The sequence below is a fragment of the Aphidius gifuensis genome, linkage group LG2, assembly GCF_014905175.1.
Source record: "Aphidius gifuensis isolate YNYX2018 linkage group LG2, ASM1490517v1, whole genome shotgun sequence".
Taxonomy (NCBI): domain Eukaryota; kingdom Metazoa; phylum Arthropoda; class Insecta; order Hymenoptera; family Braconidae; genus Aphidius; species Aphidius gifuensis.
Window position 1 is genome coordinate 19528990 of NC_057789.1, and position 23534 is coordinate 19552523.

General features: G+C 31.1%; 1 protein-coding gene across 1 annotated transcript; it reads left to right on the forward strand.

The window, feature by feature from the left end:
• Positions 1-10215: 10215 nt before the first annotated feature.
• LOC122850481 (baculoviral IAP repeat-containing protein 7-like) lies at positions 10216-10857 on the forward strand. Its single transcript, XM_044149622.1, has 3 exons — positions 10216-10480; positions 10593-10690; positions 10807-10857. Exons 1-3 carry the CDS (start codon positions 10216-10218, stop codon positions 10855-10857), a joined length of 414 nt encoding a protein of 137 aa, XP_044005557.1.
• The last annotated feature ends 12677 nt before the right edge of the window (positions 10858-23534 follow it).

The following is a 23534-nucleotide window of genomic DNA, read 5'->3' on the forward strand; positions in this document are numbered from 1 at the left end:
AAAAACTTTACTCAATCGTGGTGTTTCGCGTGAAAATATGAAAATTTTGAATATTGTGTATTATCCTGATGACAAACATTTCGCGCCTATAAAATATATGCATGTATTTATGGCTACAAATATAAAATTCTGGTGTGATTGGTGTCGTATCGGGTTTACAAAAAATGAATATCATAAACAATGTTGGACAAAATGTGACAAGTGCTTAAATTTCCCGGCATGTAAAATCAATAACAGTAATGATGATGATTTTAAAAAATGTTTGATATGTAATCGAGTATTTTATAGTGAACAGTGTTATGAAAAACATTTACAAACAGACTCATATTCAAAAAATTTTTCAGTTTGTAATCGAATTAAAAAATGTAATATTTGTCGTAAAGTCTACGTCCGTGACAGTGAACATTTGTGTGGTTATTATTATTGTGCACCCTGTCAAGACCATAAACAACCAAACCACCTGTGTTATATGAAGCCACGGCCGATAAAGCAGAGTGCCCGTAAAGAAAAAAAAGTTAATGGATTTTTATTTTTTGATTTTGAAACACGGTCTGAGCTGAGATCATATAAAAATAATAAACAATTAAAAATGCATATCGTCAATTATTTTTGTGCGCAAATAGTTTGTGAAATTTGTTCGGAGTCAGACGGTACAGAAAATTGTCATTGTAGTGAGACGCACGAATTTACACACCAGGGTGATGATGCCATGGAAAAATTTGTTGATTTAGTTTTAAAGTCAAAATCAAGATACTCAAAATTAATTTGTATAGCTCATAATGGCGGTGGCTATGATGCTCAATTTGTCTTACGTGAAATAATCAAGAGAGTACCAATAACAAATATTCAAACAATTGTTAAAGGAACTAGACTTACATTAATATCTTTCGATAACGTCAAATTTATAGACTCGCTGAATTATTTTTTCATGCCATTAAGTGCGCTACCAAAAGCTTTTGGAATCAAAGAATTGACTAAGGGTTTTTTTCCTTTTTTCTTCAATAAACCAGAAAACCAAAATTATATTGGCCCTTTGCCACCTAAAGAAGACTTTGGTGTGCGCGCGCTGACTATTGAAAAACAACAAGAATTTGATAAATGGTATAATGAACGACTTCAGGGCCCACCATTTGATTTCAAACGAGAAATGGCGATGTATTGTAAATCTGATGTAGAATTACTTAAGAAGGCGTGTATAACATATAGAAAATTAATGATGCAAGTAGGGAATGTTTGCCCATTCACCGAAGCTTTAACTGCTGCATCGACTAGTTTATTAATTTATCGTAGAAATTATTTAAAAGAAAATGAGGTGGCACTGATTCCCAAGAATGGATATAGGTTAGGTGACATGCAATCTACCATAGCTATACAATGGCTACTATGGCTTGAACATTCTCAAGGGATCAAAATAATTCATGCTGGTAGAGGGCGTGAGCGTAGAGTAGGTCCCTATCTGGTCGATGGCATTTCAGAAGATGGCAAAACCATATACTCTTTTTTAGGTTGTTACTATCATGGTTGTGATTGTTTTGAATTGATTAAAGATGTGGATGCGGATTTAGGGGATAATACAACGCTTAGAACGAGGCGTGAGAATACCGAATACATAAATACATATTTTAAAAAAGAAGGTTATGAATTGATTATTATTTGGGAATGTGATTTTAAAAGAATGTGTCAAAACAACGTAGATTTAAAGAATTTCTTGAAAACAATTGATAATAATTTTTATAAAGAAGCAATATTGCCTCGTGATGCTTTATTTGGTGGGCGAACTGAAAATTTTTGTGTCTCACATACTGTTACGGGTTCTCAGAAGATATACTACGTGGACGTCACATCACTTTATCCGAGTACGTTAAAGAAAAATATTTACCCTCTCGGCCACCCTAAAGTTTTTGTTCTAGATGATATACGTGAGCTTTGTCCAGATAATAACATAAGTAATGTGATAGGATTAATTAAATGTCGAGTTTTGCCACCGCCCGATTTATATATACCAGTATTGCCAATGAGATGTCATAAAAAATTATTTTTTCCACTTTGTAACGCATGTACATTAACTTTAAATCAAGAAAATTGTACTCATAATGAATCAGAACGAGCACTTATTGGTACTTGGGTATCTGAAGAGTTGAAAGTAGCGGTTGAGAAAGGGTATAAAATTTTACAAATAAAAGAAATATGGCATTGGGATAAAACAACTCAATATGACCCGAAAACTAGAACTGGTGGTCTATTTACAGGTTATATAAATAAATTTTTAAAAATAAAACAAGAAGCTAGTGGTTGGCCTGTAGAGTGCGTTGATGACGCATCAAAACAAGCATACATAGATAATTATAGTAAAGTAGAGGGAATTGATTTAGATCCTACGAAAATTGAAAAAAATCCTGGTTTACGTCAAGTTAGTAAAAATAACTTGAATTCGCTTTGGGGTAGGCTAGCAATGGATAATATTTCGGATATGTACAGTATTATTCAAAATATTCAAGATTTTAATAAAATTATTGAAAATGCCAATATTAAAGTTTCTTGCATAACTATTATCGATGATGATACACTATTTGTCAATTGGAAATATGTTGAAAGTTGTGATAGAACTGATAGCTCAACTAATCCAGTTCTAGGCGCATTCACGACTGCGCATGCGCGCTTAGAATTATACAAATATCTTGATAAAGTTCAGTCACGAGTATTGTATGTTGATACTGACTCTATAGTTTTATTTCTGAGAATGAAAATGATAAACTGCCATTAGGTAATTATTTAGGTGATCTCACTGATGAGCTTGATGGTGGTTACATAAAAACTTTTATTTCTGGGGGCCCTAAATTTTATAGTTATATTGCTGAAAAACCTGATGGTACAATAAGTAAAGTATGTAAATTAAAAGGTGTGCGCCTTGACGTTAATGCTCAAAAATTAGTCAATTATGATAGTATTAAGACTTTAACTGATGGTGAAAACGACAAAATTATTGTAACTTGTGACTCAATACGTAGAACTAAAGAACATGATGTACATACAATATCAGAATCGAAAATTGTACGTGTTACCGGACCGAAACGGAAATTTACGGCTAACATGAATAATACATTACCGTATGGTTATAATACTATGTATAATAGCGGTAAAAAAAGACATGGGGGCTTAACTACTGAGTATAATACTAGCCTGTATAATACCAGTAAAAAAAGACCTAGGGACTTAACGACTGAGTATAATACATGTAATAATACTGTAAATAAACGTGCTAAATATGTTATATGAATAAATCTTGAATAAAAATGAACTGTTTAATGTTTTTATTGAATATACACCCACACCAAATTTTTTTTCAGTTATCATCATGGCTTGGCAAATGACACATCCATTTAAAATTATTATTTCAGGACCGTCAGGGGCTGGTAAAAGTGTTTGGACTAAACGTTTCTTAAAAGAATTATCGGGATTATGTGATACTGAATTTGACCGTATTATTCTATATTACGCCGAATGGCAACCTGTGTATACTGAATATAAAAATGTTGAATTTCAAGAAGGGTTACCAGACATGAAAGATTTTAATGATATTAAAAAAAAAAAGTTAATCATAATGGATGATTTAATGCGTGAAAGTAGTAGTGGTTCATCTGTATTAGATATATTTACCAAGGGTTCACATCACCGTAATTTAAGTGTATTATTATTATCACAAAATTTATTCCATGGGGGAAAATTTTATAGGGAAATTTCTTTGAATACCAATTATATTGTTGTTTTCCTCGTGACAAAATCCTCGTGACAAAGCTCAAATTTCTCATCTTGCTAGACAAATATCCCCATTGAATACAAAATTTATTCAAGAAGCTTATTTAGATGCTACATCAGCGCCACATGGTTACTTATTAATTGATTTGAATCAGTCAACACCTGAAAACATTCGTATTAGAACATGTATTTTTCCTAGTGACCCTGTAAATTATGTGTATGTCCCAAAACAAGTACGTGATATAAATAATAGTGATCCATCTTTAAATTTACCAGTTGTACATCTATAATGTCTGACAACACACCAAAGCGGGTGCCTTTGAGAATACCATTTGATCGGAAAAATACAATATTATTAACATCACTTGTTCATGCTAATCCAAAACAGCGTCGAGCAATACTTCAACACAGTGATTCTAAATTTATTCATTGTATTTGTGAAATCATTTTGAATTATTTGAAAGGGGTTTTACCAATAAAAGATAAGGAAAAAAGGAAGCTAAAAAAATATAAGAAAATTTTGAGACAATTAATTTCAAAAATAAGTTGGGCATCTAAAAAGAAAATTATCATAAAGCATTGTATTGGTATTTTAGCCTTATTAATTACGCCTATAATAAATCTTTTATTTAAAAATTTGGCGTAAAATATGGAGCATACACGTAAGATGGCCCTCGTACCTCACGATTCTATAAATAAACTCAAGTCGCTTGAAAATGAAAATCATGCATTAACAAGTATCCAAACACCGGGGGATCCAACATCACGGCTTGATAAAGAACTTACAAAAATTTTAAATTCTTCTAAAAATGATGCTGAAAAATGGAGTGAATATCGTGAGTTATTTAGGCGATTTTTATTTTTTAATAGTGATGGTGACAGACCACATACAAAATTAACATATAAAGATATCGATGATACTACAGAGGATTCATCGTACCCTGTCGAGAATATAATAAAAAGTGTTCCTCCGCGATATCAGCAAAAAGCTAAGGCATTAATTGATCATATTAACACTGCGGATATAGATAAGCGTTTCAAATGGGATAAATCTGGACACATAAGTATAAACAACAATAAAATACCCAATACAAATATTGTTGATTTATTAAATGATGCTTTACGTTATCGTAAAAGTCATAATGTTGGTCAAGAAGAATTTGCAAAGTTTCTCCGTGGTATAAATACTCCACGTAATTTTGTAGGTAATGACAATTTCTGGAAGTCACCTATCATTTCAGAAGATGAAGATGATGAAGAGACAATATTGTTTTCAACGCCATTAGCCGACCGCCCAAATCACAGAGTTAGTAAAAGACTTGAGCCGCAATTTCCGGATGGTGAGCAACCAACTACTAGTGGTGAACCTGAAGTATCATGGCAAAGACTAAGCCCCGAAAAGAAAAAGTCAAAAAAGACCTCATAAATACTAATGAGAAAAATATAAAAAATAATACACCCATTGCAAATATTTATTATGATTTATCAAATCCTGTTGCTTATACTGGTGCACGTAATATTGTAGCAAAATATCCAGATTTAAGCGATAAAATAAAAGAGTATTTAAATTCACAAGACGCGTATACATTACACAAACCTGTCAAACGTAAATTTCCGCGTTTACATTATAATGTATCAGGCATCGATTCTGTTTGGGAAGCTGATTTAGCAGATTTGCAAAGTATAAAATCAGAAAATAATGGTGTAACTTTTTACTTGTTGTTATTGATGTATTTAGTAAATTTTATGGATTGAACCATTTAAAATAAAACCGGTCCTGAAGTATGTTCAGGATTTGAACGTATATTTAAAAGAGCAATGGCCGTATGCCTGTTTTTACAGACCGATTCTGGAAGTGAGTTTAAAACAAAATTATCCAAAAGATGTTAAGCGATGCTAATATTTTATTTTCGAGTGGCAAGAAATCCTGACATAAAAGCATCAATTGTAGAACGCGTAATACGTACAATAAAAGAACGTATTTGGCGTTATTTTACACATAAAAGAACACATAAATATATAGATATATTACAACAAATTGTCGATGGGTACAATAATTCTATTCATACATCGATTAAAATGACACCAGCTGCAGTGACGATAAATAATTTAGAAATCGTTAGAAAAAATATAGAAAGTCGTTATGATGATGAAAAAATAGTTGATCGATTTAAATATAAAGTAAATGACCGTGTGCGCATCAGTACAGCGAAAGGTGAATTCCAGAAAGGTTATACCTTCATGGTCTCAGGAAATATTTAAAATAACGAAAGCTACATCACGTCAAGGCAAACCAATTTATGAGTTAGCCGATTTAGCTGGTGAAGTTATTGATGGTATGTTTTATGAGGTTGAATTGTCTCCAGTCAACAAAAACATTGAAGAAAGTGTATTTAAAATCGAAAAAATTCTAAAAACACGTGGTAAAGGCAAGCGAAAAGAATATTTTGTACACTGGCTGGATTGGCCATCGAAATTTGATAGCTGGATTCCTGCAAGTAATCTACAATGAATAATGACAGAAATTTTTACCTCACACTTGTTAGTAACAAAAGTACTGAATTTTATCCTAATAATAATGCATCAGAATTTAGTATACAACTACCACGTGAAATCAATTTGGAGGGCGAGTGGGTTGTTGGTCTCTGTGATATAAATATACCTATCGGTTTTTTACATGTCTACCCTCAAGAAGGTTGTATAGGTGTTGATGTAACACAGTCGGGGGGTATTACGATATTTTTACCTCATGGCGTTTATCAAAATACTGAGGCAATAATTAATGCCTTGAATGGAGATAAAATACTGAATCAACATTTTGAATTCAAATTTAATTCCCAAACACGCTTTACCAGTATAAAAAAAATTTGTGGTGAAACCTGTGCTTCACATTCAATAACACTAACAAAAAAATTGTCAGATATTCTAGGCTTTAATTACATAGAGTGTGGATTATTATTTTCCAAAAAAATTGTTATACGTCTTAGTGAAAAACCAGCCAGTTTGTTGAGAGCATTGCCAAACTTATTGTATGTTTATTGTGATATTTGTTCACCATATATTATAAGTGATAAAAATAAACAAATTTTAAGAATTGTACCTTTTGATAGTAATGAATATAAGTATGGTGGGAATTATAATGTGAATTTCCAGCCTTATTATTTACCAGTAATTCAACAGACTTTTCAAACAATATCATGTATTATAAAAGATTCTAATGACCACATAGTCTTATTTGGGGATGACCCTTTGACCATGACGGTTCATTTTCAAAAAATTGATTAATTATGTCAATGTATTTAAAGTATTATGACAATCAAGTCGGTGGTGGTGTAACAACTCATCAACGTCAATACATTACTTATAATCAGCGAGGAAACGGTGTTGGTTTTCTCAAGGATTGTATAGAACAGTATATCCTATATTACAAAGAGTAGCTAAACCTGTTGGTGAAGAGTTGTGGCAGGCTGGAGTTAGTGTATTGGATGATGTACTAACCCATAAATCTGATTTTAAAAAATCATTAGAGACACGATTAAAAGAATCTGGTCACCGACTCAAACGTAAAGCAGTAGATAATTTAGAAACATTGTGGAATAACCGTGGGGGTGGTAGCAGTAGTCATAAGAAAAAGCGGCGTCGAAAAATATTCAAAAGGCTCTGGTATTAATAAACAAAAGGGTGTGATGAAGAAAAACGTAATCAGAAGGTAGTGGTCGTCCACGCGTCAAGAAGCAAAAATCTCGTTCTAGAGTCCAGAAAGGTGGTGGTAAAAAAGAGGAAAATATAAAGAAAAATAATAAAAGAAAAGATCAATAAAAAGAAAAATAAACGTAACGTGTACGATATTTTTCTTAAATAACCATGTCTTTTACATAATAATTCGTGTGAGTGTACAAAGTCGGAGCTTGACTTATTTACAATACCTTCAACACAAACAACGATCGAAGATTCTACATGGGCTTATTACAATCCTATTAGTTCAATGAGTGATGATTCGCAAATCGAATTTCATGTACCTGGAACAAGTGAGGAATATATAGACTTACCACATACACTGTTAAAATTCGTGCTAAGATTGTGGATAAAAATGGGGCAGTAGCACCGGCAACTGACGCTGTAGGCCCAGTTAATTTAACACTCCACAGTCTCTTTCAAAAGCTGATGTATTATTCAATCAAAAATTAGTATCAGCTTCAAATAGCACATATCCTTACAGAGCATACATTAAAACAATTCTTAATTATGGATATGATGCAACAAATAGTCATCTTCAACTTGCGTTATGGTATCCTGACACTCCTGGACGTATGAATACAAATAGTGTTGTTGCTGCAGATGCAAAAAATGAAGGCTTAGTTGCCAGATGTGTTCATACAAATGCCGGAAAACAATTTGAGATGATTGGGCATTTACATTTTGATGTATTTAACCAGGAAAAATTTTTATTGAATGGGATTGAAATGAAAATTAATCTCACACGGTCAAAACAAGAATTTTGTTTAATGGATGCCTCAAACGACAAGGATTATAAAATACAAATATTAGAAGCGTCATTGATTGTACGCCGAGTCAAGCTAAATCCTCATATTATGATTGCTCATGCAAAAGCCTTAGCAAAACGACAGCTAAATATCCCCTTACTAGAGTGGAGGTCAAGAGTTTTTACTCACCGCAGGAATCCTTGAAATTGTCTCGACAATATTATTATTGGTACTTTGCCTAAGCGAGTTGTTATTGGATTTGTTGATAACCGGGGCTTCAATGGTAATAGGCTCTATAATCCATTCTACTTCCAACACTTTAATATAAATTTTCTATGTCTCTACGTCGATGGTAAACAAATACCTGGAAAACCGTTGCAGCCTACATTTTCCAATAATATATTTGATGCTGAGGCATACCATACACTTTTTTCTGGTACTGGTATTCATTTTGGAGACCATGGCATGCAAATAGATAGAGATAGCTATAGAAAAGGTTATACGTTATTTGCTTTGACTTAACACCAGATCTTTCCGCACATAGTGCTGGTCATTGGAACTTAATTAAGAGTGGTAGCCTGCGTATTGAAGTACGCTTCAGTGAAGCTTTGGCGCAAGTCGTTAATTGTCTTGTTTATGCCGAATATGATAATATTATCGAAATAGACTCCAGCCGTCAAGTTATAATGGATTATAGTAATTAAATATAAAGAAGAGTGAAAATAAAAATATATATTAGTCTAAGCAGCGCAGGATAGCGTGATTCATCTCATGGATACTCAACAGCTAGCTAGAGAGCTTTACCGTATACAGATATCTCTGTTGGTGGAATTTATCCTGTAGACAAACTTCCTTTTGTCTGGCCAAAGCCGTGTGCAATAATTGCAAATACAGACAATCATAACCAGCCAGGATCTCATTGGGTCGCATTATTTATCGATCATTTTGGCTATGGAATATACTTCGATAGTTTTGGACAAAGACCTACCGATCCACGCTTCAGCTATGTCCTTAGAAGGAACACTGTCTGTTACGAGTATAATAATAAAAGGCTTCAAGATTTTTCGTCTAATGTGTGTGGTTGCTATTGCATTGTTGCTCTACATTGGTTTTCCAATGGCGGAAATCTTTCGAGTTTCCAACGCCTGTTTGGCGACGATACTAAACTCAACGACAATACTATAATGACAATGTATAAAAAACTGATTCAAAAAAAAAATATATTTAAAAATAAGCGTTTCCATTTTCTCCGAGGTAGTGGTGCAACTGTACAACATTCTTATTGTAAATTTCGTTGAATAAATAAATAAATAAATAAAATAAATAAAATTGTTTTTTTGTTTGAATTATTCTCCTTAATTTTAAAAAAATATATATAAAGAGAATTTTAAAATTGATGTTTAGTTTAAAAAAATGGCTTCATCAACAAGCATGGTGATGGCAGAACACATCGAAAAACGTACTTGGTTTGAACGTGGTGAAAGATTATTGTATCGTGTAGAATCCAATCGCCGTGAAAGTTTTGAAACATGGCCGTTAGCTCATCTTTTAGATATTTTTGAATTGGCTTCTGCGGGATTCTATTATACCGGAGTTGGTAACTTTGTATGTTGTTTTGAATGTGGAGTTAAAATTAACGATTGACTTTGGGTGATAATCCTTGGCTTGAACATCATCGAAACAAACCAAGCTGTAGATTTGTACGCCGAATACCATGTGGAAATGTCCCTGTGGGCATCCACCCCTGACACCGTGGTGTACCTACTTTCTACCCTTATCGGAAAAATATTTCTCCTGTAATTTCACCGTCATTCCGTTATTCATATTATTCAGCGGCGGTATCAAGACTTGAACATCGAGAATTTTAAGTCTTTTGATTATGTACCACCACCGTACCCTGATCCACACCCTGAGATTGATGTTAAAACTGCCAAGGTTCGACAATACTTGACTTATGACGTACGCCTGAAATCATATGGATATTGGCCTGCACATGAGCCAGACAAAAGAAAAGCTAGCTGAGGCCGGATTTTTCTACACTGGTATTGGTGACTACGTTCAGTGTTATCACTGTGGTAATGGTATAAAAGATTGGCTCCCAAATGAAGATCCATGGGAAGAACATGCACGTTATTTTAAAGAATGTTATTTTGTACGTGTTATCAAAGGACAAGAATTTATTGATCATTTTAAAATACCTCAAACCGATGATCAACCATCAGACGATGAGGAAGCAGAAAGTTTGACAATCGAATCGAACTCAATAGTCATTATGAGAAATATACCTACGGATTACCACAGTATAGATGAAGATATTGAATTCAAATGTAAAATTTGTTTTGAAAAATTTAGGTATATTATTTTTACCATGTAGACATTTTGTTTCTTGTGGAAATTGTTCAACTGATTTAAAAAAATGTGTTATATGTAGAGCAGATATTGAAAAAGTTGTACGACCAATTATTTCATAAATATAAAAATAAAAATAATTTTTTAAACAAATATAACCTGTCTTGTAAATTATTTTACCTATTCATATACCCATGTTGTAAATTAATCGACTTAGTCAATCACAAGCCGTGATTCAGTCAATACCATGGCGTTTACAGCATTTTGATTTTTTCTGTAGTTGTGAAGATAATTGAATCGAGAATACAAACACGGGTTTGTATTATGATCATATCGAAAACGTGCGTCTAACGAGTAATAGTCTGCAACTTACAACGTATATCGATGTTGACGATCTTCTCATTTTTACCGAATATTTACCTTGCGCTACTTTGATGCTGATTTGGGCGGGGGAGGTAATTATACTAAAGAAGACCCAGGATTGGCTGGTCTACATAAAATATGTCAAAAGTATGACGCAGATAAAATTGTAGAAAATAATTGTGACTTTGTATCACGACGCCTTCCTTTTTTGGAGCAGCAACGAAAAAAAATCGCAATGTATACAGAACAAATTAATTCATTATTTCATAAAGACGTTATAAAAACAAAACGTAATGAACCGATCTACCCTATCGTGGGTGCAATATCAAGCTCTTTATTTGGGATTCTGAATAAAGACGATGCCAAGATGATTAACGAAGAAATCAATAAATTAAAACGTGATAATAAAAAAACAATTTCTGTTTTAAATAATACAACCCATCTATTACAAACAGAGCTACATACAGTGCAGACTCGATTAAAAAACAATGACGGACTTATCAATTATTTTCGTGCACAAATGGAAGAATTTAGTGTTGATGGAAAAGCAAGGATACACTTTTATGGAAAGTTCACTTTGAAACTATGGTAAACCCTCGGTCGTACCTGGCTTCAGAATATATAGAGCTGAGTTATGATGAAATATACAATTCAGAACTCGTAATTCAAATCGACTATTTTACTAGACTCGGATTAATCCCTCGAATAATGTCTAGTAAGAAAATTGAAGATTCTTTGCGTCTTTTTTTACAAAATAATAATAATCAGTCTGTACTACCATTATCAATAAATGAAGCGGGTATTGATGGTCTGCGGAAAATTGCAAAAATATCTATTGCCTACCATGAGAGGCGAATTTTACTGAGTATTATGATACTTCTACTATCACCAAAAATTTATTCAATATATGAAATCCATCCATCACCGATAAAACAACATACTTTCCAATCACATATTGCGGCATACATTAAACCTAAAAGTTCTTTGATTCTTATAGCCCAAGATGAAAGTGAATACAGTACCGACGTTAATATCCAGGCATGTCAATTTCCCCCAGTCGTACTAACATCTTTTTGTACTCACTCTTTTTCTTTACAAGATACAAGAAATATAAATTCATGTGAAATTAATTTATTAATGACAAACAAACAAGATAATATGTTAGATTGTGATATTCAATTTTATGAAAATCCTCAACCAAATTTTATTCAATTATATAATAAAAAATGGTTATATAGCATGGTTGAAAATACTGAGTTACGAGTTATTTGTGGTGATGACGTGAAAACCCGCAAACTAAATTACACAGAAATAATCAGTCAATAGTGGATGTAGAGCTCGTATCGACTCTGTGACATTAGTCGGTGTTCCCGGCATATCCCAAAATAATGATAAAGTCCTCCACCTTTATATTGGTGGATATGATTTTTTAAATTTAGTTGAAGGTATAAATGAAACTAAGAAAAAAGCGATTGAAAAAATGATTGTCAACTCAAGTCCTCTGAGTCTTAAAGAAATTGTGAAAACATTAAATGCGGTGAAATTTACTGTGACTGAAAAAGAAAAAATTCACGATACACACCTAAAAATTTTACTGGGTCAAATATTATTAGGACTTGTTCTTTTGTACCATATTTTAAAAAAACCAACATTGAATTGTTTTTACACAATAAGAAAAAAAATTAAAAAATTCAACGACATAAAAGTTGAAAATGATGTTGGATCCTCAGACAGACCAACCAACACCGACATCTACTAAAATCTGTAAGCTCTCCCACTCTTATTTTTAAAAAAGTATAAAAGCTTTCGAAAAAAAGTTTATTTCATCAGTTATTCAACATGGCTCAATACGACAGGGTTCTCGTTTTACCATATACAACGGCTCTTAATAAATCTAATACAAAATCATTGTGTGTTGGTCTTGAGTGGACAAGTGGCGAGTATTTTAAATCTGCAATACAAATTATAGCCAGTGATACCAAAAGAAGTATTTTTTTGGATAACGAGACGCAATGGATACCGTTGACGAAAATGTGTAGATCATTTTCATATTATTATGATGGTGACGATTCGAGACCGGACTTCAAACTCAACTACACTCAACCAGTACATCTTGGAGATTTAACTATAAGTTTTCCAGCCACAGACCATAAACGCGAGCGAGGTATTCTTTTTGAACAAGGGAATGTCCGTTTATTATTTATGAAAAAAACTTTGAGGACATTATCCTCTCTCGGAACATGGGTAGCAGCTTGTCAAAAAATATTGACTCATTATCCTGCAGATATTTACTCAGATGCCATTATAAAATATCTACGAAAAAACTTTGGAGGTGTACGTATTCATAAAGAAACTCTTCAGCATTTTTTACAGATGACTGTTAGGAACCATTTATTTGTGGAAATACAGCAATCCGTTGAAGACGACACAAAACTTGAGCCGGGTTTTATGGACCCATGTTTGCCTTTATTGTATAATGATATTTTAGTCAAGAATTTTGATCAGTTATACGACTTTATTTATCCGGCAACTGCACCGAACAGTTTAAATCCTGTGGAGTATCGTGGACCAACACCTTCCCATTATGTAGACCATATGGAGAACGACGCTGAATAAAATAAAAAAATAATTTTAAATAATGTATGAATGAATTGTATTTGAAAAAAAATAAATAAATAAAAATATTGCCTTGTATTCCAAATAAATAAATAAATAATAATAATAATAAATGATTTGTATTTAAAAAAAAAAATAATAAATTCCTTGTATTTTAAATAAATAAATAAATAAATAAATAATAATAAATGATTGTATTTAAAAAAATAAATAAATAAAGAAAAAAATAATAATAATAATTAATTCCTTGTATTTGAAAATAATTTGACTTGTATATATTTTTCCCCCCACCTCTATAATAATAATAATAAGAATTTTGGATTTATCTGTGTTTTCGAAAAACTACTTCAGTCTTTATTTGGTCGTCATGGATATCGCTATTGTTGTTCTTGGTTTTGTAGAAAAAGATTTTACTTTTTCACCAAAAGAAATTTCTGTGATTGGTATAAATGAAAAAATAGCTGGTCATTGGCTATTAACGCCACCTTGCGACTTTACAACACTCTCAGCGTATGGTCGTTATGAAAACCTGAAGCGTACCCGTAGACTAAAAATAAATTGGTTCGATGGTGAGTCTGAGGAAGCACAAGTCATCAAAGTTTTAAGGACCCTTGCCTCAAAAAGCAGAATTATTTTGAGTTCTGGCAATGAATCCTGTGAATATCTCGAGAGAGTACTATGCACGGCAATCAGAGATGTTGATAAAGAGAAATTTTGGCCTGAATTTATCAAACAATTACCACCGTCAACAACCTGTATTCACCATGGGTTACAGCAAGAAACAGGATGCGCCCTCCAAGTTGCGCGACAAATAAAAAAGTGGATGAACAATAGATATGAATTTGTTAAACAAAGAAATTATGAGGAGGCTGCTGCTATACCAGAACATTTACGTACACCTCGTGAGCCTGAAATAGATTATCCTGGAAACATACACAGTGTGGATGAAACTGATGTTTGAAATAAAAATTGTAAAAAATAAAAATTTGAGAAAATAAAAATTTAATTTATATTTAAAAAAAAAAAAAAAGTCTTGAAATTTATTTCCATAGGTTAAGAATAGCATTATATATTCTATTTTATATTTAAGTTTTGTTTTCAACCAAAAAAGATTTTAAGAAAAGTTCTATACACCATGTCTGAAACTGACCCAACTATGTAACTATAAAAACCTCTCACTCCCACGCATTGCTTTTTCCATAAGACGTTTTTCTATCCGAGTCCTTATGTACTTCACCGTTGCCCCGTGACGTCACCCATGCATTTTTACTACGCTTATTCATTCTATATACAACCTATGCCTATATACATTCACACACATACCTCTCTCTCACACACATACCTCTCACTCACTCCTATGCTATTTTATTTTTAATGCACAACACACACGAGGGGGAAAGGAGGGGGAACCAAATTCCCGGAATTCGCCCAGAAGAGCCACCTTCTACTCAGAGCATTACAATTTAGGGCTTTTTTCTTCCACTAGCGGCGCTTGTGAAGCTTTTGTATGTGAAATCTATATAAAAAAATTTTACAAGCGCCATCAGCGGCAAAAAAAAAAAGTCTCTAAGTTTGGACTGCTGAAAATAAACGTATTAGACATATTATACATATTATTTGACAGGATAAAAAATATAAAGTCTGAAAGTAATAAGATTTAGTGAAAAATTTCATTTATTTACAAAGAAACCAGTTTTTAATCGTTTTATACAAATTTTATTTTGAAAATACTTACTACTAAGACACATTTGTTGATTATACTTATATAACCCCATGGTAATGTGTCTGTTTCTCCTGCTTCTTTAAACGACGCTTTGTCATCGTTCCAACTTAATGCAATTTTTCTGTATTTATGGTATAAATGTCATGTTTTTGATCTAATCAGAGTTTTTGTTTTTTGAAAGAATAACATGATCTTCAAGACAATTTTTATAATCTTCAAAACGTAATTTGTCGAAGGGTTGATCTTTTTGACACCTTTAGCTCGTTTATGAACGCCATCTGTTGAAGAGTTATTTTCTTATCTACTATATATGTATATAGTTTACTCTGTAGACCAATAATAAATTCTTTTCATTATTTTTCCATTGTTTTCATCTTTCATGATGCCAATAACTTTTTATTTTTGAGCGGAATCATATATATTATTTTCAGGATAATCTGAAGTATCAAATTTTGCTGTGCCTTACGAATTAATTCATATATGATTATTACTAAAAATATGATATATTGCTGAATCAGTGTCACCATATAAAATATTTGACCTTATCACCATATTCCTTTTTTTATGTAAAATTATAATGAAAATCATACATAAAGTTTTAGAAATTTCCAATATTGGAAAGTTCCAATACATATTGGTTTACCAAACATTATCCATTAGAAACATCTCACTATATAACGAAATCTTCAATTAATTAATGCACTATGGAAATTTGGTTTGGAAATTAATGATCTAGCTCCCTCTGCCGCCATATTTCGATACTACTTTTTATTTGTTTTCTATTTCGTAACTGTTTCAAGTTTTTCCATATATTGCATTGATAAATAATTTACGAAGATCTTTTCAAATGCAGTACGAGCTTGTTTTCTTAACTCTGTATTTAATTCAATGTATGGTTTGTTTCATTGTTTTGCTCAAATTTCAAAACTCTATGAATTTTATTAATTTCATTCCCAATGAAATATATTGTTATTACGATAGTGTATACCATATTTTTCTTTGAGTTCAAAGTCGCTAATAATTTTTCTGTTTTACTAGTTTTATGGTGGTTTCCTCATGAACCGGTGCTAACGGAAAATCTTTATGATGATGATGTAAATATGAAGGATATTCCAAATCTACTTCAAGAATATAACCAATCTTTTGAGTCGTCAGAAATTGAATCAGAGGATCGCTGGGTCAAAAATTTTTCCCATTTAAAGTTATGTGTAGGAAGACTTCTTCCATCATTGCAGCTCCATACATATTGTTTAAATCAAAGTACATTAAAATGACTCTTCTTCTTTCAGGATCATACTCGTTGCCCATAAATCGGTTATTTTACTTTTCCATAACGATTTGAGCACTGAGATAACCCACCACGTATGCCTTGCTCAATAAAACATCATTTCTGGATCATAGTAATTCTAATTCAATCTGTGTATATCAGCAATACGTAATGAAACTCAACCCTGGGAGCGTATAGTAGTGCGCAGGATCCAGTTTATATGTTTGTAAACAATCGGTTCTGAAACTCTCGAATATGTCTGCTAACAGAGCGACATCTGTCTGCAAATATAAATCTGAATACTCCCCCAATGATTTTATATGAAACGTTTGCCAAACATTATGCGCATGCTCATATGCTTCATCTGAAATATCTTCTTCATTAAGTTGTGAATAAAAGTGATTCTTAGATGGCAGTGTTGTTTCATCAAATTTTTCCCAACTATCAACATAGTCATAGGGGAACACTCCTTTTTTTGTTATCAATTTGAATTCTTCTTCACTTTTACAAAAACTTTTTGTTATTTCTTTCTTAGCATTATCTAAATTTTTTGACAATGAATCAATGGAACTGGCCAAAAAACGATATGAGTCGATGAATCTTAACTTAATTCTTGTTCCGTCAACCCACTTAGTAAAAGAAATGTAACTTTCTTTATTTAAAGCTAATAAATCAATTCTTTACAAATTTATTCTGGAGACGTTTAATAATATGATGACCGTCATATGTGCGCAAAGAATGAAATACCACAGGAATTGTACATGAGTCCTGATAATTGATATTGCATGACGCATGCGCAGAACCTCTGTATGCTCCACTGATATGACAGTGGTCACGACATCTAACGTCATCAATCACGTAACTTTTTCTCGCAAATATGACATTTAGTTTCATTCAAAATTTCTGTTTTTTTCATCATATGTCAAAGACAATGGTTTGATGTCTTGTATTATTTTATCAACAGTAAAGGCTATATTTTAGCTCTTCCAAAACCAATCAATACAATCTGAACTACGTTTAAGCTCAAACTTTGTAGAGTGAATTATCGTAGCTACATTTTAAATAATATACAATACTGCTGGGAATATGCTTTTGATAACTATGTGTTTTGTTTTAATCCATTTGTATCATCAATTTTTTCTAGAATACTTTCACTGTCAGCATATACTATAAATGGTACATTCAATTGATGTTTATAATTTTTAAACTTTAAAATTTTATTTTTTTGAGATGGTAATGACATTGCTTCGCTGCTTTTCTTGTTACATTGCACTGAATGATTTATTTGTGCTTTTTCTGTATAGAAAATAACATAAACAACGATCAAATTATTTTTTCCTTTCGTACCAAAATTTGCGAGAAACTAATCTTGAAGATTTCTGGTCCACTTGCGAAATGATATAAAGATAAATCAATCTGTGATTTTAGATTTATATTATCTTCAAATAATTCATTATCATCATCATCATCATCAGATTCATCAGTAGAATCAACTCGTTCAATCATTAACAAATGAATTGTATTTTTATCTGATTCATTTTTACTAATATAAAAAGGAACTATCCTTTTTGATCTTCGCTTGAATCCTTTTTTTTTTTGGTTAAGATCGGATTCATTATTTTCATCATCATCAATATTAAGATCGGATTCAATTCCGTATATATTAACTTTCAGGTTATTCATTTTTTCAAATTGAGGAATTTGTTTCCATGATAAGGGGAAATTTAGTCAACCAAATTTAAATTTTTAAATATGGCTGATGGTATATTGCTAACCCTGTTGGCATGTTCTTTAACATTGTACAATCCAGCTAATACAGACCAAACAGAAGCACATATTGTCTAAATTTTGAATATTAACAACAGGCGTGTATTTATAATCCACTGTGGAAGATCAATGTATGATGAATTTCCTCCTGCAGTGGAATATATTCATGTTTGCTTCCAAATGAATAATCTCTTTCAATGTCCAACCAGAGCCTTTATCTTCCATATTTTCTAAATCAGTTTTCAATATTTCAAAGTTTTCAGAAGATTGACTGTCAAGATCTGTTGACTGCAAAATCGTTATACTACCATCACTAAAATATTTAGTGACAGTTTGAATAACATCATCTTTTATCATCTCAAAATTAGCAGCTAATACTGTATTAATTTTAAGTGAATTTTTTTCATGTAAATGTGCATTTACCTTCTGAATAAGAAGACCTTTTGCATCATCTAGAAAAGTAGTGACATCTTTGTGATTTAGATTAATAATTGCAGCTGTTGACATACGGTTATTAAACACACTTTCTTGTTCAACCCACTGAATTTTTGCTTCATTTGACTGAAGTGATTGACTCACAACTGCGTTTGATCTTGCACCTGCACCACGTCTTTGATAGTTTTCAATTTTTATTAAAATTCTTGTTAATATGATAACCGTTGTTTGTGTTAATTTTCGATGTGCACTTGGCAAATCCCGAAGCTGAGAATTGAAGTTGGAAATTTCCCGTCTAATATCAATAATTGTTGACTGAATTTCTGATTGATCGTTATTTATTTCAATTGATCGTAGGATTTTATTATATTTTTCTCGTAGAATCGTATGTGACGTTCGTCTATCCATTTTTTTCTCCGTTAAAATTATGCTTTTATTGTCAACTGTATGAAATAAAAAAATGTAAACATTAAAAAATAAAAAAATTTCTTTGTAAAAGTTAGGTTAAGAAAAAAGAAATGTCAAATTACACTCAACTAACCTGTTGTTTATTCGTAGAGTGCTAGAAGCAAAATGCCTGGAAAAAAACTTGACATCTAGAAAAAAAAATATAATCGAGGGGAGAAAATATTCCGAGAAAATATTCAAAATCCTGCGAAAAATAAATTATTCTAGAGTTTTCATTGGCTATAAGTGCGCAGCTGTTGATCAGCAGAGGAAAATTTGACCAATCAGATCATTACACATCGGTAACACAGATTCCTCACATAAATTGTGGCCTTTTTTACAACACCCGTATTCGCAGGGCAAATTTTATACAATTTAGGGCTTCTTTTTTGCCACTGATGGCGCTTGTCAAAATTTTTTATATAGATTTTACATCTGGAAGCTTCACAAGCGCCACTGGTGGAGGAAAAAAGCCCTAAATTGTAATGCTCCGTGAATACGAGTGCAGTAGCGTTAGTTTATTACATTACCATGTATATTACATGTATTTTACATGTATCTTACATAGAATAATGGATGGGTAGACTTGCTAGTTTAAGTCTGTTCACACTACAAAATGAATCAACCAATCAGAAATTGGTAGCAAAATTCGCAACTTCCATAGAAACTTATCTAGTATTTTTCGGTCTTTCAGATTTTCGAATCAAGCTTAAGACACGTTTTTTTTTTACGTTCACAAACAGTGTGCTTGCATCATCCTCATTTTTTTTTTTGTTAGTTTTTTTGTGTGTTATTTTTGTAAATTATTATAAAATTTAATTAAATAAATTTAAAAAATAAATTAATCAATCATGAAAATCGCATATCAACGGAATTTACCAGAAATTAGAGAAGGATTGATAAAAAGAGTAAGTACAAACTATTTCTTCTATTTGGTTCATCATAATTATTTAAATGTTTTATCATTCTATTTTCTCAATCTTTTTTCTCAGTGTTTTATTTAATTTTATTAATAATTAGTATGGTTTATATTTTTTCTATTCTTTTTTTGCATGATGTAACTTAATTGAACCGTTGAAGGTTATAATTTATTTGCACATGTTTTACTGCATGCGGTTACTTAATTTTCTTATCATGGGTTATATTTTTCTTATGCATCTTGAATTTTTGCATTTTCGCTTATGTTTTAAATTGTTAAATAAACTCTAATATAACTTTGCATATAGATTAAATAATCTTTGCTTCTTTTATCACTTCTTTGCACTCATTTCTTTAAAATGTTTATATTCTTTATTGTTTTCTTTAATTTTTTATTATTTTATTTTTTTTAGAATGAAAAAAACATGGATGCAATTGATATATTAAGAAGGAGAATTAGTCATGCACAGGCACTTGCTCTAGTACGAGAGAGGCCGTACAATATAACAATTGGAAGATATCAAAGACAGGTAAATTGATTTATTTATAAATAAAAAAAAAGTTTCCATTAATTTATCATTAATTCAATATATATATATATATATAAGTTTTTATCTCTGAATATGTATAATTTTAAATAAAAAAAAAGTGTTATTAAACAATTTAATATATTCAAAATTTTAATTGATTTCATTTTTATCAGTTTTAGCTAAATGGAACCGTGCTGGTATTCATAGAGTTGGAATAAGACCTACAGCAATAAGCAGCACCAATGATTTCGTTCCTGATGAAGAAGTTAATTTTCCTGGTCAAATAGCTGCTTCTGGTAATGCTGATTTCATTGATAATCATGTTAATGAAGAATAATAAAAAAAAAAATATTTTTTAAATGAAGAATTTGTGTTTTTTTTATTTTTTTTAATTTTTTTGAATAGTTTGCATAATCCTGAAGATCATAATGAGTTTTGCATGGAAGTCGTCTTTAAAATACATCTTCTCAAAAATGAGTATTGAAATTTTGTTGATAATTTTTGTATTATTAATTTTTGTGTTGATAATTTTAAATAAAATAAAATAATACAACGATTGTGATATATATTTTTTTTTTTTAATTGTAAAAATGGAATTTCGTCATATAATTAAAAAAATTAAATTCAATAATAAATGGTTTTATTAATTAATAATTCAACTACATAAAAAAATTATAATTCAGTCATTTTATTTATTTTAATCATTTTTTTTATTACATTTTATTATTTCTTCTCCATCATACAATGCTCGTTACCTTAACCATGAGATGCCAGTCATTATCACTTTCCCAATCATTATCATCATCTTCAGGATTGTGGTCAGGATTTTTTATGCTCTCCATTTCCATTTGTGAGGTTAGATCCTTGAGGGTAACTTCAGCTTGTCTAATAATTCTCATCTCTCGAAGTATTTCCTTGATATTACTGCAATGATATTCAACCTTGAAAACAAAAAAATTAAGAGGTTAGGACGTTTTTTTTTTTTTTTTTATGAAAAAATTGGCCAATTTTTAAATTATTTGCTTGATTGAAAAAAATAAAATACTTACACTATAAACAGGAGGAATGGATAACACATCATCTTCTAATTTATATTCACCTATCAAAGAATGATATTTGAATGGAGCATTTCTTTTTCTATGCTTTGCAATCCGTTCCTCCAGAAGAGTAATTTCAGTATTCATCTGAAGCAAAAAAAAAAAACAAAAAAATTAATTATTTGATTTATTTCAACAATGTTAAATTATATAATAATCTCTCAACAATATAACTTACTTTTTTTGTTAAAAACATTTTACGTGGTAATAACACTTTGTCTATTTTTTTATTTTTTTTGTTAATTCTTGATAAAATTTTTTTATTCACTTTGGAAGCCATTTTTTGTTTTTTTTTGTTTTAATATTTTTCAACCTTTACAGAAGAACAGACAAATGTAAAAGAATAAAATATTAAATGTGAGAAGAAAATTATTTGGAAAAGAATACTCGATTTTCAACTCAAAACGTAAGTTTTTGTTCACTGCGCAGATCGTATGTTTTTGAGGGGAATTTTCCACAAAATTACAATTGTATATGTTCTGCGCATATTCTAGAACATGATGTAAGATTTTCAGGAAAATTTTCTCAGGGAAAAAAATTTTAAAAAGATCTACGCAAATGGTATGATTTTTTTTGGTTGGTGGGGGAGGGGTTTGTTGATTATTTATGATAGAAGTGATACATTTTAACCTTCTACGCATGCGTATGCGCATGCTATTTAGATGAATATTTAGATAAATATTAAAAAATACTCAGAATATACTTATATTAAATTTAATCATTTATTATTAATTTATGAGAAGCTACTGAAGGTGACATATTTGTTAATAATATTATTTAATTATTATAAACAATTCAAATACCAACAACGTAAATTCAAATTACATACACAGCAAAAGTATAATGACTCTTTGGTCAAGAAGGTAAGGTAATGGATTCCCAAGCTGGAGACCCGGGTTCAAATCTCGCTTGGGAAAAATTTTTTGCAAAAATAAAAAAAAATAATATTAATAATAAAAATAACAACGAGAGGGCGCAACGATCCCAAATTCAAAATGGCCTCTATGACAGAAAATCCAAGATGGCGACAAAACAAATCCCCACCACCGAATGACACCACTAGCCGCTCAGACCACGAATTTAATCCGCGAGACCACCCGCTGTTATCAAACGCCGATTAAATTAATTCGTGGTCCAGAACCCGTATAACTATACTACTCTCCATGTCCAGAATCGCTTTCTTCTAACCTTTTAAACTCTCCGTTTTTATTCATTTTGTTGTACTATGATTTTAGCCTGTCAATGTTAAATATTTATTACAAAATTGTCGAGTTTGATTGTATTTATTTTATTTACTTTTTTCTCTCGGTTGAATAAGGATTTAACGTTTTAGTTGTTGCTGAAGTCGTCGTTATTTTTTTAATTTTTTTATATTCATTTATTTTCAATTCCTTTGATGCTATCACATCACCCTTTTTTCGCTAGAAATTTTCTGCCTCTTCATTCCATAAAGTTAGTCCAATCTAAAATATATTTCCTTTGGTAAAATTATTATCTTTGTTTTATCAAACTTTTTTTCATTTAAATTTTATTTTACTTCATAATCACTGTCGTCTTCTAATGTTATTGTTCTTTATTTTAATAACCGTACTGACATTGCATATATAAATTCCACTTTATTTATTGCTATTATGATTGCGATGATATCTAAATAATGTCATTATTATTATTGAATAGTTCTCTTTTTTTTTTTTTTTTTTCGCTAAAATTATTTTGCCTGCAAATGATTTAATTGGTAGATGTACAATTTCTTGTATTTTTTTAATCTCGAAATTAATTTTT

What these genes read in the sequence shown, in the direction of transcription:
- LOC122850481 (XM_044149622.1), top strand. Translation starts at nt 10,216, where the DNA reads ATGGATATTGGCCTGCACATGAGCCAGACAAAAGAAAAGCTAGCTGAG. An exon ending in AGACGATGAGGAAGCAGAAA is followed by an intron (nt 10,481 to 10,592) that starts GTTTGACAATCG and finishes TGAAAAATTTAG; the next exon opens with GTATATTATTTTTACCATGT. An exon ending in GAGCAGATATTGAAAAAGTT is followed by an intron (nt 10,691 to 10,806) that starts GTACGACCAATT and finishes TAATCGACTTAG; the next exon opens with TCAATCACAAGCCGTGATTC.